This window comes from Eurosta solidaginis, chromosome 5, assembly GCF_040869045.1.
Source record: "Eurosta solidaginis isolate ZX-2024a chromosome 5, ASM4086904v1, whole genome shotgun sequence".
Taxonomy (NCBI): domain Eukaryota; kingdom Metazoa; phylum Arthropoda; class Insecta; order Diptera; family Tephritidae; genus Eurosta; species Eurosta solidaginis.
The window spans coordinates 220,631,750-220,647,294 of NC_090323.1; the positions used below are offsets into that span (position 1 = coordinate 220,631,750).

The 15,545-nt window shown below is 36.9% G+C and overlaps 1 protein-coding gene across 1 annotated transcript; it reads right to left on the reverse strand.

Moving 5' to 3' along the window:
- Window positions 1-8,003: 8,003 nt before the first annotated feature.
- On the reverse strand, window positions 8,004-12,142 carry LOC137233669 (uncharacterized). Its single transcript, XM_067756902.1, has 3 exons — window positions 11,798-12,142; window positions 11,548-11,729; window positions 8,004-9,238 (listed from the first exon to the last, which is right to left on the reverse strand). Exons 1-3 carry the CDS (start codon window positions 11,889-11,891, stop codon window positions 8,078-8,080), a joined length of 1,437 nt encoding a protein of 478 aa, XP_067613003.1. The 5' UTR covers window positions 11,892-12,142; the 3' UTR covers window positions 8,004-8,077.
- Window positions 12,143-15,545: the final 3,403 nt, after the last annotated feature.

A 15,545-nucleotide genomic window follows, 5' to 3' on the forward strand; every position in this document is an offset into this window, starting at 1 on the left:
GAAAAAATGGAGGATGAAATCCAATGAATCAAAATGCGTTCAAGTTACGTTTACTACCAGACGTAACACTTGCCCACCCATTAAACTCAACGATATTAATATACCACAAAGCGACGAAACAAAATAAATTGGTATGCACCTCGACAGAAAATTAACTTGGAGGACCCACATATTCAACAAAAGAAAAGCCTTTAGTATCAAACTAAGAAACATGTACTGGCTTCTGAACCGAAATTCACAATATTCATCAGTTGATAACAAAGTCCTGCTTTACCCAGCCATAATGAAACCCATTTGGACATATGGAATACAACTGCGGGGAACTGCAGCGAACTCAAACGTAGAAATTCTCCAAAGATTCCAATCGAAAACCCTTAGAATGATTGCAAACGCACCCGACTATGTGACTAACAACCAGCTACACCGGGATCTAAAGGTTCCAACAATAGCTGAATAAATCAAAATGTATGCTATTTCATACAACACGAGGCTTCTAACTCACGCCAACCCATTCATTCTAGCCCTGTAAGCAAGACCAACTAATTACACGCGCCTGAAAAGAAAGTCAATCATAGATCTTCAACACTGATGAATTCTTAAAAAAAATGGTTGCAGTACAAGAGCAATACATCCATGCCCACCAAGTTTATTAAAAATAAAAAAATAAATGTAAGGCACGATAACCTCCGAAGAGATCTAAGGCTGAGCTTCTCTTCCAATTTGCATCGTGCTCCTCTTCATTTTCCCTACAAATTGGCCGGACGGGATCTATATGTTTTATGCCGACTCCGAACGGCATCGGCAAGGCAGATGAGTTTTCACTAAGAGCTTTTCATGGCAGAAATATACCCGAAGCGCTTGCCAAACACTGCCGAGGGGCGACCCCGCTTAGAAAAATTTTCTTCTAATTTAAAAACCTTAATTCAAAAATTTTGATGTTGCTTTGCCCGGGGTGCGAACCCAGGGCATACGGTGTGGTAGGCGGAGCACGCTACCATCACACCACGGTGGCCGCCCCACCAAGTTTATTAAGTGGTATTAATAAATTCTAAAAAAAATGGATGCACTACTGAGAGCAGTCCATCCATGCCCATCAAGTTTATTAAGTTTAGTTAATTATGAATTACATTTAAAATACCAAAAATTTGTTAGATGTATTCCATGTATACAGTTGGCAAAATATATTGGATAATAAAAAAAAAAAAAAATTCTGGAACGGACAGATTTTGGGGCTTCTTTATTTCAGGATTTTTATTTTTTGGGTCTGAAAATTTTGTGTTTGGGAATCGCGTTTTTAATCTCTCTTTCCATTGGGCTGTAAACTACGAATTGGTCTTTCAAATTAACTTATGGTTCAAGGATGAGCAAGTTCTCAAATATTAAGTTAATAATTATCATAATAATAAAATAAAATCGAGGCATGATAAACTGCGAAAATATTTAAGACTGAGCTTCTCTTCCAATTTGCGTAGTGATCCTTTTTATTTTTTCTTACAAATTGGCGAGACGAGACCTTCATATTTCACGCCGACTCGGAACGGCATCTGAAAGGCAGATGAATTTTCACTGAGAAGCTTTTCATGGCAGAAATACACTCAGAGCGCTTGCCAAATCACTGCCGAGAGCCACTTCGCTTGTTTCTTTTTCGAAAACTTGTTTCTAAATTTTTTGGTGTTGCTTTGCTTGGGACTTGATCATCGGTGTGGTTGGTGGAGCATGCCTAAGTGGGCGAAGTTATAGTTAGATTTCGCCGGCATTCAACAGCAGTCTAGCCTGGGTCCATACAAGCAACTGTCCCAACTGTTTCGTAAAGTTATCGCAATTTTTACAGAAGTTATTTACTTAATGGACAGACGGACGGACGGAACTCTATTTCTATACTGATAATTTGATTCTTATATACGATAAAGTACTACCGTTATCCATTAAAAGTCATAAAACTTTTATGTACAAGTATACGCTGGTTAAAAAGATATAAAAATCATCAAAAAAAGTGACTATAAATAACAAACATTGCTAAATTTATTTTTGATTGCTCTGTTACAAGAGAACAGCACACACTTGAGAAATAAAAGCTTTGAAGCTTTCCTTACATTTATAAATAGTTTGTATAGCACACTACATATATTTCATCCCCTGTTCCCAGTAAAATTATTTCCTTTTTTCAATGTGTATAAATATGAGATAAATCTAATTCCCATTTTGCCTTCTCTTTTGATATATCAGAAGCATACACTACAAGAGTGTATTTTCATCAGCCAGGATTTATTAAGAGCTTCCTCATTTTTTAATAATGGGAAATTTGATTTCCACTTTAACTGTTTTTGTAACGTCAGCAATACCGCCGCCTTATTTGTACCCTTATTGTGGATAGTTATGAAAATTTAGTCTCTGGTGAAAACAAATTTTTCTACGGGAATTATGAAAATTTTTTTATATAATTTCGGCGTTTCTTTATTGGATAGGATTTCTGCTTTCTGATGAAGACAGCAGAGACCTATTAACGGCTCTAATTTGAAGGCATGTACCTGATATGCTAAGAAAATTTCAGAGAAAATTACTATACTGGGCTCTTTCATGCCCTCATGAAATCAAAGTCTAACATGACCACCATACAGGAAACTCAATGGTCAAAGCAAAGCCAGAGGACAATAGGGTTTTAGACACCATCCAACCGTCCAATTTTATCCCTAATAGGTGAGAACATACATATATCGAGGTGAGATGAAAAAATTGTTTTTATCCATTTTCAGATGATATAAATATTTGCAATTGAAGCATAATTACGACAAACGCTGTGATCGCCGATTTCTGCATAGGTTGTCTCTTTTAATTATATTTATTCTTCAACAAATTTGGTTCACAAATGGTAATACTTTAGCATCGAAGTTGATTGTTAAAACATGACCAAAAATGGCGGAAGAATTTCAAAAGAAGCATTTTAGCCTAAGTATCAATAATGCGAGTACTTTACATATATAGGACATGGGACACATAGCAATCTGTCAATCGGTTTCTCAAACTTTATCAGAGGGTTTTAGAGGGTAGCTATCTGACAATTTATTTAGATGCTTAACAACCTATATAGTTATACAAGTTTTTAAGGCGTTCCCATAGAGGCTTTCCGACAGGCAGTGGGGTACTTACTATTAGGACTACCGGGAAACGTATCACTTTGGCTAAATGTATCGGTAAAGTTTCACTCCTTTGGGATGCATATCTGTCAGTCTTATTTGCTTATAACTTCAAAAGAAGCTGAAAATCATTGTGTTTTGAAATCACGTAATTGCTTTACAAATCCTCTTTCAAATAGTGGAACATTATACCTTTTTCTGATTTTGTTTAAAGAAAACTAGGACCCTTATACCTTGGCTTAATTATATATCGTCATCTGAGCCCCAATGATTATTCAAACTAGACAAATCCTTGTGCAGAGAAAATCCTCTAAAATAGGTATGAAGTGTATAATATGCCCGATATCTGACATATAGGATACTCATATTTGAGCTAAAAAATATCGTTAAGTGACGCACGGATGGCAATAATTAGATAAGAATTTGGAAATTTTGGAATTTTGAGATCAATTTTTAAGTAACTTCTCATTGAGCTAGAAACATGAAACTTCACAGATAGATGAAGAGAGCGTGACAAAGAAACAAAGAGAAAACAATATTCCGTTAGATGGAGCACGGATCGAAATAACTAGATAAACATTTGGAAATTTGAAACCGGCTTTAAAGTAACTTCTCGATGAGCTAGATACTTGAAATTTCAAACTTAACTCAGACGCCGATGAGGGTATAAAACACATTACAAAAATTTTCGCTAGGGCCGCACGGATTAAGATATTTAGAAAAATCTTACGAAATGGAGGGAATCTTGCGATCGATGGTGTTGGGTTTGCACAGTTCACAAAATGCAAAAGTGTACGGTGGATAACGCAGTGGTGAATCTAGGGTTTGTACTTTTTGCCAAAGGCCAGGCCTACGTAGCATTGAGCCTGGTAATATCTTTGAATGATCTTCTTATAGAATAGCTCGACTGCGGCAAATTAATGGGGGAAAACACCGTTCAACTATAAGATGCTGCTATCAAAATTTTAAAGTTTCTAAATGCATTCGTAAGGGTGTATGTGTAGAATTTCAAAGGTGAGCTTTCTACGTATTGTAACGAATATTAGCAGCACTAAGGGATACTATCATCTCTAAGCCGATACTAAGCAGCGACTTGTATTCACATCAATAATTCAATCATTATGTCTACACATATGTACATACACGCAGTGGAGAAGCAAAGCACAACCATATGCATAAATCTGAGATACTCCGGAAAGTATGCAATGGTTGTGCAAGTGTCGTTCACATATACAAACACATAGAGATATCTTATCTGATATGCTCCCAAAAGTATGCAATTATAATTGTGTTCACAGATACAAGCACGTATGAGAAGCTACAAACGTAGTAATTTTATAGCTGATGGCCAACTAGCAGATTCTGGAAATGGAAGCGCCTAGAAGATGCGAACGAGAACTCACAGAGTATAAAGGGCAGCAACAGTAGAGGCACGACAATAAGTTTCATTTAAGCAAGCTATTGGTTGTGAAGTATCAGTGTTATTGTGAAGTGCTTTAATAAAGGCCATTTTGCATTATTAAATATTGGAGTTATTTATTTAACAGTTTAGCGATACGATCGTTAGTAGAAGGTTGCGAATAAGAGGATTTGCAGTAAATTCGTTACAGTATGTTTAAATTATTATAAGTGTGAGTTGAAAGCAATCGTTTTTAGAGAAAGCAAACCACATAATCACTTGTAGCAATCTAAGCTTGGCATAGATGAACAATTTTCAAATAGCTTAAAAATTAATGTAGCTTGACGTATTTCTCTGATATGTACTGTAGTATAAAAATAAGTATTGTATGCATTCTTAATTAATAAAAGTAAGTTTTTCACCTTATAATAAATAAAATATAAAACTGTAAAACATATTTAAGAGAAATAAAGATATAAAAAAGTGGAGCCATGATTCAATTATATGGTTAGCTCATCTCATCAGCTGATTTTATTTTTATCATTGCACGGTCGATGGGATTGTCAAAAGGAGATGGCAAACTCAAAATGAAACCAACACATTGACAAAATTTTCTTACCACACACAAACACTGCTACGTTTTATGTTTTCATTTCATTCCATTCGCCTAATACCAATACACAGATTTTGACAATTTGAACAGACATAATTTGTTTCTGTACAGATGAGCCAACCATATAATTGAACCATGGGTGGAGCGCAATTAATTGACTATATATTGATAAGTTGACTCCTTTTCTGACAACTTTCCAATCCAAGTAATGTACGTTCCGCTTTTCTATTTTTATTTCTCATAATTATTTTTATAATTTCTATGGCAAAATTTTAATATAAAAGTACAGCAAGAATATTTGTATAACGACAAATTTTTCGCTGATTTTTGTCCATTTATATAAAGAAAGTACTTTAAATTTTTTTATTTTAGTACCTAGTTCGCATCCCTTTGTCGATCGCAATTTGGCAAACCTGGAAATTTTACTCTTCGCTTAGACGGCCCATACATGACACAAAAACCATGCGCAAATATAAAAAGACGAAATTTGTGGAAATAAAAATTTTTACATACACGACTCGAAAACACTGCGCAATATTCATTTTTAAAGTAGCGCAACAAATGAAACATGTGTTCTAATTGTATAAAAAATTATTATTTATTATTGAATTTGTGCGAATTCCTGTTACAAGCTAGAGACGGTCCTTACGCCTTCGATATTAACATTTTTAAGCAATAATTACTGATGTTATATTATCAGGAACCACAGGTAAACTGTGTAAGATTCACCACACATGAAGAAAAAAGCATGTGCACTATTTGCAGAAATGCGCAAATATCAAAATCGTTTTGATTTTAGCGCCGTTCTCTGCGCAAATAGCGCAACCAGTACTCACACCGGGCAAATCTTTGTGCAAATTGTTAATTGGCACAAGGATATTTGTGCCGTGTAATTGGCGTATTAGTATTAGAATGATAAGGAAACCATCATTTCTTACTTGGAAACCTTTACTATGATTCACTAACACAACTGACGGGTTTTACTCTACTAAATTTCTTTGTATCAAGGCTTTATGGATAAGATTTATAGGAACGTTCTCTTGTTTAATTATTGCGATAATATCCAACTAAAATCTAAATGAAACTTTGAGCTAGTGGGAATTAAGTTCAGAGTTCTTTGAGCTTTTCAAACTTAATATGCAAGCTTTTACAAACTTTAAAATTATGTACGTAGATGTCGCAGATGTGAGAATTGTGGAGTATATACTTGCAAGTTAGTAAGAAAGTTTTATATTCAAATTACGTAAAAACGACCAGACCTATTGCGCTTCTGGTTTTTGTTGCTATAGGCTGATCCAACTGTGGTTGTTTTTAAGAGATTATTTTATAGGGCCATTTAGTGAGGCGTTTTGTGAACATTGAAAATTTTTTAAGCATCTATTTTTGGTAAACTATTTTTGTGGATTACCGTTGTACCGTAGTGGGTTTAAGAGTTCAGTATTTGCGGTTATCTACAAAAAAAAAAAAGTTATCAAAAAGTAGTGCTTAAACCGTTATTCGCTAAAGTGATAGTGGAAACTTAAAGAAAAAGAAAACAATTTTTTCTAGATCTAAAAAATTTGAAGTTAGGTTATGTTATGAGGACCCCTCACATAGCTGAAGGAGCCTGCGGTGTTACTAGAAATTTTCTTACCAAGTCGCGGCCAGCTCAGTCAAGGTCCCTTCTGCTGTTGTTTTTGTTGTCGTTGTAGCGATAAGGATAATTCCTGAAGGTGGCTTAAGCTGATATTATTATCGGTGTAGGAGGTCCTTTGTGGGACATAGACCCGGTACGTTCTGGTTAGGAGCAACATTAAATGTGATCACATTGAACCTTCTAGACGCCCCCCCCCCCCCCCCCCCCTTGCTTTATGGGGAACTTGGCATCGCCAGAGCCTCGTCCGCTAAATATGTATATGATAAATGCATATTTGTAACAGGATTCACCTCACGTAGTTTGGGTTGACAACTGGGATGCATAAGCCATGAATTACGCTTGAATCCCTGCGGTGTCTTCTGAAATACTTTTTTGGCGAAGCGTCTTCGTCCATTCACAAAATATGACTTAGCCAGGGAAGTCTTGGCTTTTATTTGATGTATGTCGTCATATTTACGTCAATCTCATAATCTCATCATTATACCTCTTTCGATACTCGTCTTTGGTATCACGGACCACAAATCTTCCACAAAATTTTTCTCTCGAACACTCCAAGGACCATCTCATCTTCTCTTGACATCGTCCATAATTTTAAGCCCTGCATAAGGACAGGTATGTTGAGCGACTCGCAGAGCATGATTTTTGTTCTTTGAGAGAAAATTTTACTTTTCAATTATCTACTTAGTCCAAAGTAGCACTTATTGGCAAGAGTTATTCTTGGTTTGATTTTTAGGCTGACATTTTTTTACTGTTAATGCTGGTTTCCCAATAGACGAAATCCTTCACACTCTCGAATTTATATCCGTAAACAATGACGTGTCCGCAAACGCGCGAGTGCACATTCTTTTTGGGATGACAGTGCTTCGTTTTGTCCTCATTCACCGCAAAACCCACTTTTTTGCTTCTCTATGTTATACAGAGAAGGTAGAACTTCAACAAATTAAGGCCCCTAGTATCAATATCATGAGTATACGGCAGTAGTTTTACGCTTTTATAATAGATTGTACCTTCAGAGGCCTAACTTTTGCCCAGCACTATTTTGCAGGCGTTAGTACCCCCCAATTTCCTTCAGGTATTCGGCACTAGGTTAGCAGGGAAATAGTTGTTGAATACCTGGTATATTTGTGATATTATGTGAAAGCTCAGAAAATTGTTATCATTATTGTACAGCATATTTAATTTCTAATATAAATTATTTCATTTAATTTAAATTATTGTTTAGAATAGTAAAAATTAATTCACTTATGTATATACATATATAAATTCCATTCAACTTATCACTAAAACTAAACTTATCAAGGAACTGCATTGAACTTACACAAACTATCATATAACGATAAATACATTTTTTCAGGTAGAACAAATAGTGCCGACGTGCCAATGACCATTCCTACAACTCCTAAAGTGAAAAAGAAATATGACTTATTGAAATCAATATAGAACACTATTAACGCCAAAGCGATTTGCAAAAAGTGTTCAACAACAATCACCACCGACAAACATTTTGATTTTACTGTTATCGTAAATGCTTCTGACATATAAACGCTTGAAGCTAAAGAAACGCCAGCACTTACAAAAATCTGATAACAAAGCATCAAGTAAACGATCATTCCGAACGTGAGATGCGTTAATAGTTTCAACGAAACCGTTTCATAGACATATTGAAGTGTACCACCCATTAGAAAGGCGCCGGTACCAGAAAAAAGTAAAGAGATTACAGTGATTTTACGTCGTCCATATTTATCCACACAAAATGCACCAAAAATGCTGCCCATTAAACCACATAACGCCAAGAGATAAACGCAATTCATAGCACAACTCAAAGCAGTCATGCTCGCCATAATAAAGGTGCGATTGACTGGCAGCGACAACGAAATCGTACCATAACAGCGCAACATCAGAACTTTAAGCAGTGATATCAAATTGCTTTTGCACATCACATGCCATGATGATGATTGACCAGCATCATAAGCGAGTACTTGTTTAAATTCCCCACGCTTCTCATTTACTTCAATACTTGGATAATGAGTGCCTTGTAAGCGTTTCATTACGTATGTTGCCGCCAAATCCCGTTGCTGCATTTGCAGCAATAGAGGGGACTCGAAGCGGTAAAGAAAATTGAAGGCGAGTGCTCCCAAAGCTATGATAATCACAACAATGCCATGTAATTGATTTACATGCAGCGCTGTATAACCGTTGGTAGGTTCGATTGTAAACCACAAACGTGTACAGAACAATTGCAGACAGATGCCTAGCCAGAGGAAAATTCGTTCACTGGAAAGCAAAAAGCCACGAATATCTTTGTGTGCACATTCAGCAGCCGTCACAAGGCTCTGTATTTGATTGATGCCATACGCGCAACCTTCCAATAAACAACTACATAGTAGAAAGGAAAACATTGTTGGTGCACAGGAAAACAGGATGCCGCCAAACAAAAGTAAAATCCCACTTGTGCACTGTAATTAGAGAAGAAATAGAAATCCTTAATGAGAACACAGAAATTGCTTCGTTTCGTTATTTCGTTTTCTTTTTTGGAAACATTATTGCTATGTTTGTGTTTTATAGGATTGTTACAAAAATTTATCATCTAATGAAGTCTAAGGCATGATTATCATTGCATACCACCATTTTGCAGAACATCTGGTAGACAAACTAGTTTTAAGGTTAAAATGAACGAGGTAGGGGCCCCAAATATAAAAAAAAATTTTTTTTTGGAATGTGGCAAAAAAAATTGTGTATGAACTATAAATAATTTTGGTATATGAGCTAGTTCCTGCTATAAGTAATGTTAACACTCCGATTAGCGTTGAATAAATTCAACATATCTTAGCGTTGTCGTCTGGCCAGACGAAATTTGTTACTTTGAACTTTATCCACAAATATTAAATTTTGAAGAAAACTTGTCACACACTGTGATAACCCAGAAAAAAATTGTATATTTATTGATGAATTTGAAATGAATACGAACTATGAGTTCTTATAGGCTTAAAATATGCTTGGAAGCTCTATGTGGAAAAGAGCGAAGAAAGCTTTTGCGGCACTGTACGCATGCAGAAGGATGCTAGCATGTTCGATGTGTCTATCGCTCAAACTCGTTTTTTGGGTATTTATTGCAATTTTCAAGCCGATACTTTATTATGTAGGAAACCACAAAAAAAAAAAAAAGAACGTGTACCAAAAACCTTGAGGTGTTATGCAGAAAATCAGATCAGCATAAAGGCAGCCCTAACAACTACCCCGGCAGCAGTATTGCATGCTTTAATGCACTTCCAACCTGCAGACTTACTGGCTAAAAATATAGCGCTAGCAACTGAAACATGACTTCAGGCCTTCGGGAAGATTGAGTGCAGGCTGTATGGATATAGAAATATAGCGCCACTAAATATAAGGAAAACGGACTACATGGCCCCGTATATGAGCTTCGAAAGAGATCTTTGTGACACATTAGAGCCGGAGGAGTGGTGTACTAGTACGGAAATGGCAGAACATTCTATGCCTTTGTATATCGATGATTCCAAATTACCAGAAAGGTTCGGGTCTGCTGTTTACTGTGTCGATCCAGAAATAAGAATATCCTACAGGCTGGCAGATCACTGCAATGTCTCTTGGGTGGAAATTATGGCCGTAAAGAAAGCAGCAGAAGCGCTGGATAAAACGTGCTGAAGCTTCAGATGCGTCAATATATATATTGATGGTCAAGCGGCGATCAAGGCACAGTATTACATCAAAAAATATCCCGGAAGCATTAGGGAGATGTCTCTCAGGCCGGACCGTACATTATTAAGGGATAGAAGATAACACAAAGCTTATTTTGTTTTGTTGATTTTCCGACAGGGTGGATAAATGATGTACATTGGAACGATTTTCCGCCATCCTTTGTCAAATTTGGTTTTGAGACAAACCGATTAAACGGAGACAGGTGTTGCATATAATCCACAAGCAGGAAAGGTGTGGGTAGAAGTGTGGGGATGCAAAATTGCTAAGATCATTTTCAAGGCTTAAGAGACTACCTTCGCGCGTCGCATGCTTATAAGTTAGGCTTTGTCAGTAACATCAGATGTAGGAAGTGCGAGCTGAGAAACAGTTGAGCACGCAGTGTATTCATGCCCTGTGCAAAACTCTTCGAGTGTATTTCTGCTATGAAAGCTTTTCAGTGAAAACTCACTTACATCGTAGATGCCGTTCGGAGTCGGCGCAACACAGTAGTTCCCGTCCCGCCAATTTTTAGGAAAAAATGATAAGGGCCACAACGCAAATCGGAAGCTCGGCCTAGAATCTTTTCGGAGATTATCGCCTTGTATTTATATAGTTTACTATAAACACATTCAGTCTATGTGAGGTCTGTGCTAAGCGCCTAGTTCAACCACACCTAATTCCTTTCTAGAAAATTGAAAGGCTAAATAACAACTGCTCCGTTTGCAATCTATATCAATCGTGATTATTTTATAGTGCAACGAACAAATTAAAGGCAAACAAAGTTAATATATCGTAAGTACTGAGTAATACAAATGGCGTTTTCTTTTCTAAAAAAAATCTTACCCTCATGTTAATCTCTAACTTTGTAAATATAAAACCAGATTTTTTAGAGATCTGCAAAATGGCTGAGTTCGTAGGTAATGGTACACTTTTACTTATTGGAGGACTATATTTTTTGAAAGGAATACACAAGTTTTCAAGAACGCTAACAGAAATCAATAGGGTAATATTATTTCCAAAAAATAAAACAATATTAATTCAAATTGATACAAATATCTATCTTACTTACATGAGCAATATTCTTGCTAACGTTCTGTACAAATGACGAAGCTATAATTGCTCCTGCTGCTACTCCCACAAACCAAGCAATTGTCAGCAGATGAGTTGATAAAGCGACTGTAGAGTTGAAAATTGGCGTCTCGAATACAGACCATGCTAATTTCATGCCACCAGCAAAGAATATAGCGGATGCTGGGATAGAGGTAAAAAAATGTTAACAACACTGTCTGAATATCTCTCTATCTCTAAAAATTGCTTACCTGATGACATTGCTTGGAACTGAAAACGGTACAAAATATATATACGCGACCATGATATAGGGCCCTCTTCCTGAATGGTTGGCAACAAAGGCATAGCGGAGTTATCTATATTCTTTTTACATATGTATGTATTTTTGAGATTCGTATGCGCATTATATTGTTTATTCTGATATCATACGATTTTTATCACTTGCAACAATATTAAGCCAAGTTTACCAACATTCTATTGCATATTTTATAGCAAAAGGCATATCAAGCTATAATTTTAAAAGTTAGATTTATGATATTTTAAAAACTTTCACTTTTCATAACAATGGAGCCGTTGCTACGATTTTGCTTGATGCTAGCGAGTCTCGCATTCAACTAAACGTTGGCATTTAAAAGCATCATCGCTTGTACAAACAATATTGATTGATAATATTTGTATGCCTCAAGCTTCTATATATTTGCATTTTTATATAAAAGGCATGTATGTATGTTTTTCGGTCAGTTCGGATACTTATACTACGATAAGATAAGATTGGTCGATGTGGTAAATAAGGGAACAAAGCTGCCACTCATTTCAAAATGTTGAAGCCAATATACATTTTTTTTAGCACATTTTTGAACATGAAGTGATAATTGCCATCATCCAGACGTAATGATCTGGAGCCAGATAAACAATTTTATATGTAAATGTAACAACAACGATTTGAGGGATATAAATCCATATAGAAGTCTAATTTAATTCGTGAGCCAGCTAATTTGTTAGTTTCTTGTCTTTAGCTTGCCAACGCTGCCTTTAATAAACCATATTTTTCAAAAATAGTTATCTCTGCCTAGCGTTTTACCGGTATATGTTAAATAAAACACAATAGCGACATCTGCCCATCACAACGCAGGTGTACGAAAATATCACGACCCCTACTTTTCAAGTCTCCCAAAGATCCATAGCATTACAATGAGAACTGAGCGGAGCTAGAAAACGCTCTGTATGTTGGTAAGTATGAAGTTTGATGGTAAGAAAATACATAAGCCGTCATTCAGTGAGTTTTCTACCTCCGTATTGCGTTCAATTCTCACACATGAGTTGTGATAGGCTGATGTCGATGTTTTGCCAAGCAGGCCTAAAAATTTAAATAAGATATGCCAGTATGTTTTTTAAAAGAAACGTCGTATTCCAACAAATATATTTGTAAATGGGGCTGCCACCTACGTTTAATTGTTGTCGTACTGCTGTAGAGTGACAGAGGCAAATTTTAGTCAAGTAATGCAGGACCACACAGGTACAAAACGATAAATTAAGTTGGTGAAAATGGTTGCTACCCTAGCTGGAAAAATGTTTTTACTTTTAGGGGTGACTGTTAAGTCGCAGATAATAAGTGCTCGGCACTCGATGGAGCGCCAAATTAGCCCATAAATCCGGAATAGGATTTAGAGAACCAGTATTTATGAACCTCTTTAACGGCTGCATCTAAGAGGGCGTCTTCTCCCGCTTATGGAAACGTCAAAGATTGTTTCTTTCGCTGATACGTGGTAAGATGCCCGACCAGCCATCCTCATACAGGCCACTTTTTATGTTGGATTCAATAGGAAAGATTCTCGAGCGTATTATCGGTAAGCGTCTGCAGGAGACCCTGGAAAGCCCAGGTAGCTTGACAAACAGTCAGTTTGGATTTCGTAAGTCAAGATCTGGTATAAATGCAAAACAAGCAGTTGTCAACATAGCCCGTGAAGATACTACCGGATGTCGCGTTAAACGGAAGCTGTGTGCACTGCTTACTTTGGTTATAAGAAATGCTTCAAACGCCACGAACTGGATGCAAATGATGACAGCGCTACGAAACTTTGGCACACCTGCTTACCTGCTCAGAATAATTAGTAGTTATTTTAGCGACAGCGTACTCCTCTTTGATATGGATGAGGGACCAAGAAAACACAAAATCACAGGCGATATCCCTCAGGGTTCTGTTCTAGGTCCCACGCTATGGAATGCGATGTATGACGGTGTGCTATAAATCGACCTTCCTGGAGTTACGCAAATTGTCGGCTATGGAGATGATATTGTTGTGGTAGCAGTGGCCAAGAAACTTGATCTGTTCTAAGCATTATGTAATGACGCCGTGGGAAGAATAAAGGAATGGCTATCGAGCATTGTCTGCCGATTGGAATATAGGTGTTATTTTCCCAGAAAAAATATCCCACCAAATGCACTAACTAACGTAGAATTAGCCACCTTTTCATGGAATACGCGGTTCTGTGAAGCGTCTTGTGTGGTATATTGAAGGACACCGTAGACTTTCTGATTGGACCTTATCAGTGCGGCTTCAGGCCTGGAAAATCGTTCGGCGAGTCTTATATATTTAACAAATCCCATGTGAACACGGCGCTGTCAAATTGGTAATTGGCTTATCTAGCCCATACTATTTCGTTTGTGTTTATAAGCCTGATATTATACTTATCTGTAGTGTCGATATTATTTTCAAGGTATATCTAATCATCTCCATATGGGAGTGTGGGTTGAGTAACTTCACGATGAACTCTTTGTCATTGCATGACTTTTGCCCTTTCCTTTTCTTAATCAATACCTGCTCTTCAAGTCTCCTATATAGGATTTGCTTCTACATAGCTATTTTGCGATGTAAGGGACTCTCTGCCCTCCAAAGATATATTAGGTTTACAGGTAGTCAACAAATGACTTAACATATTCCAACACTCTTTGCTTTGAGCAATTCTCGTCAGCTTAATTATCTTTCTTATCTGCTCTCTAAGAAAATTCATACCCAAACCCAATATGGTGGCTTTTCTTTTTCTCTGATCCTTCTTAGAAGGAAAGCTCTGTTAATTTGACTGCTCAGGATCTGGCGTGCTTTCTGCCTGCATTTCGCTTCTTATAGCACGACTTTTGCCTTCTTCTTAAAGGAGAGGGTCCGAAGAATTTCTAAGCTGGGTCGCCCTGGTTAGTGCTTGGCAAGAGCTCCGGGTGTATTTCTGTCATGAAAAGCTCTCATTTAAAACTCATCTGCCTTGCAGATAACGTTCGGAGTCGGCATAAAACATGTAGGTCATGTGCGGCCTATTTGTAGGGAAAACCAAGAGGAGCACGACGCAAATTGGAAGAGATGCTCGGCCTTAGACCTCTTCGGACGTTATCGTGCCTTACATTTATTTTTTTAAAGTACTTATAAGTTTCCCACTAGTCTATATTATCTTAGGAATATAGCGTTTTTCTTGCAGAGGGCTTTGGCGACTATGGCTATATTACTAACTCTTAATACTGCCATGTATTCTGAGAGGGATTTTCTCTATTTACTTTTGTAATAAACTTTGTTTCTTTGTTCGGGCTCGAAGACAGTACCCTAACGGAGCTCCCATATTCACACTTCTCTCGCTTCCGATTGTAACGCTTTCTTCTATACCGTATTGCGACGCCACTCTCTGCCAGTTCTCATCCATATCTTCTCTAAATGTTTTCAAGTAAATAATCCTTGGCAAATACGCTAACAGTTTTTATGTTCACGCTTCCGAAAACAAACGGGAAGCAAAACATTATGTCCCCGTAAATAAATTAATTAATATGTATATTTTATCATCTCCTCTTCAAGTGGAGTCGAAAGTAAATCAACAAATCCAATTAAAGTGATTGCATATAGATTTATATGAGTGATAATAAACTAAAAGGGTGGAAGTTGTTGTTAGCAGAACAGTAAAAAGGCGTTAGTGATATGTGGAGGTTCACAATATTTATCTACATAAGGGTGGTCCTTAA

Excerpts from the sequence above, each read along its gene's own strand:
- LOC137233669 (XM_067756902.1), bottom strand. The coding sequence starts at position 11,891 with ATGCCTTTGTTGCCAACCATTCAGGAAGAGGGCCCTATATCATGGTCG. Across the intron at positions 11,730-11,797 it reads GTTCCAAGCAATGTCATCAG|CATCCGCTATATTCTTTGCT; the intron begins GTAAGCAATTTT and ends CCTCTATCCCAG. Across the intron at positions 9,239-11,547 it reads TTAGCAAGAATATTGCTCAT|TGCACAAGTGGGATTTTACT; the intron begins GTAAGTAAGATA and ends CTCTAATTACAG.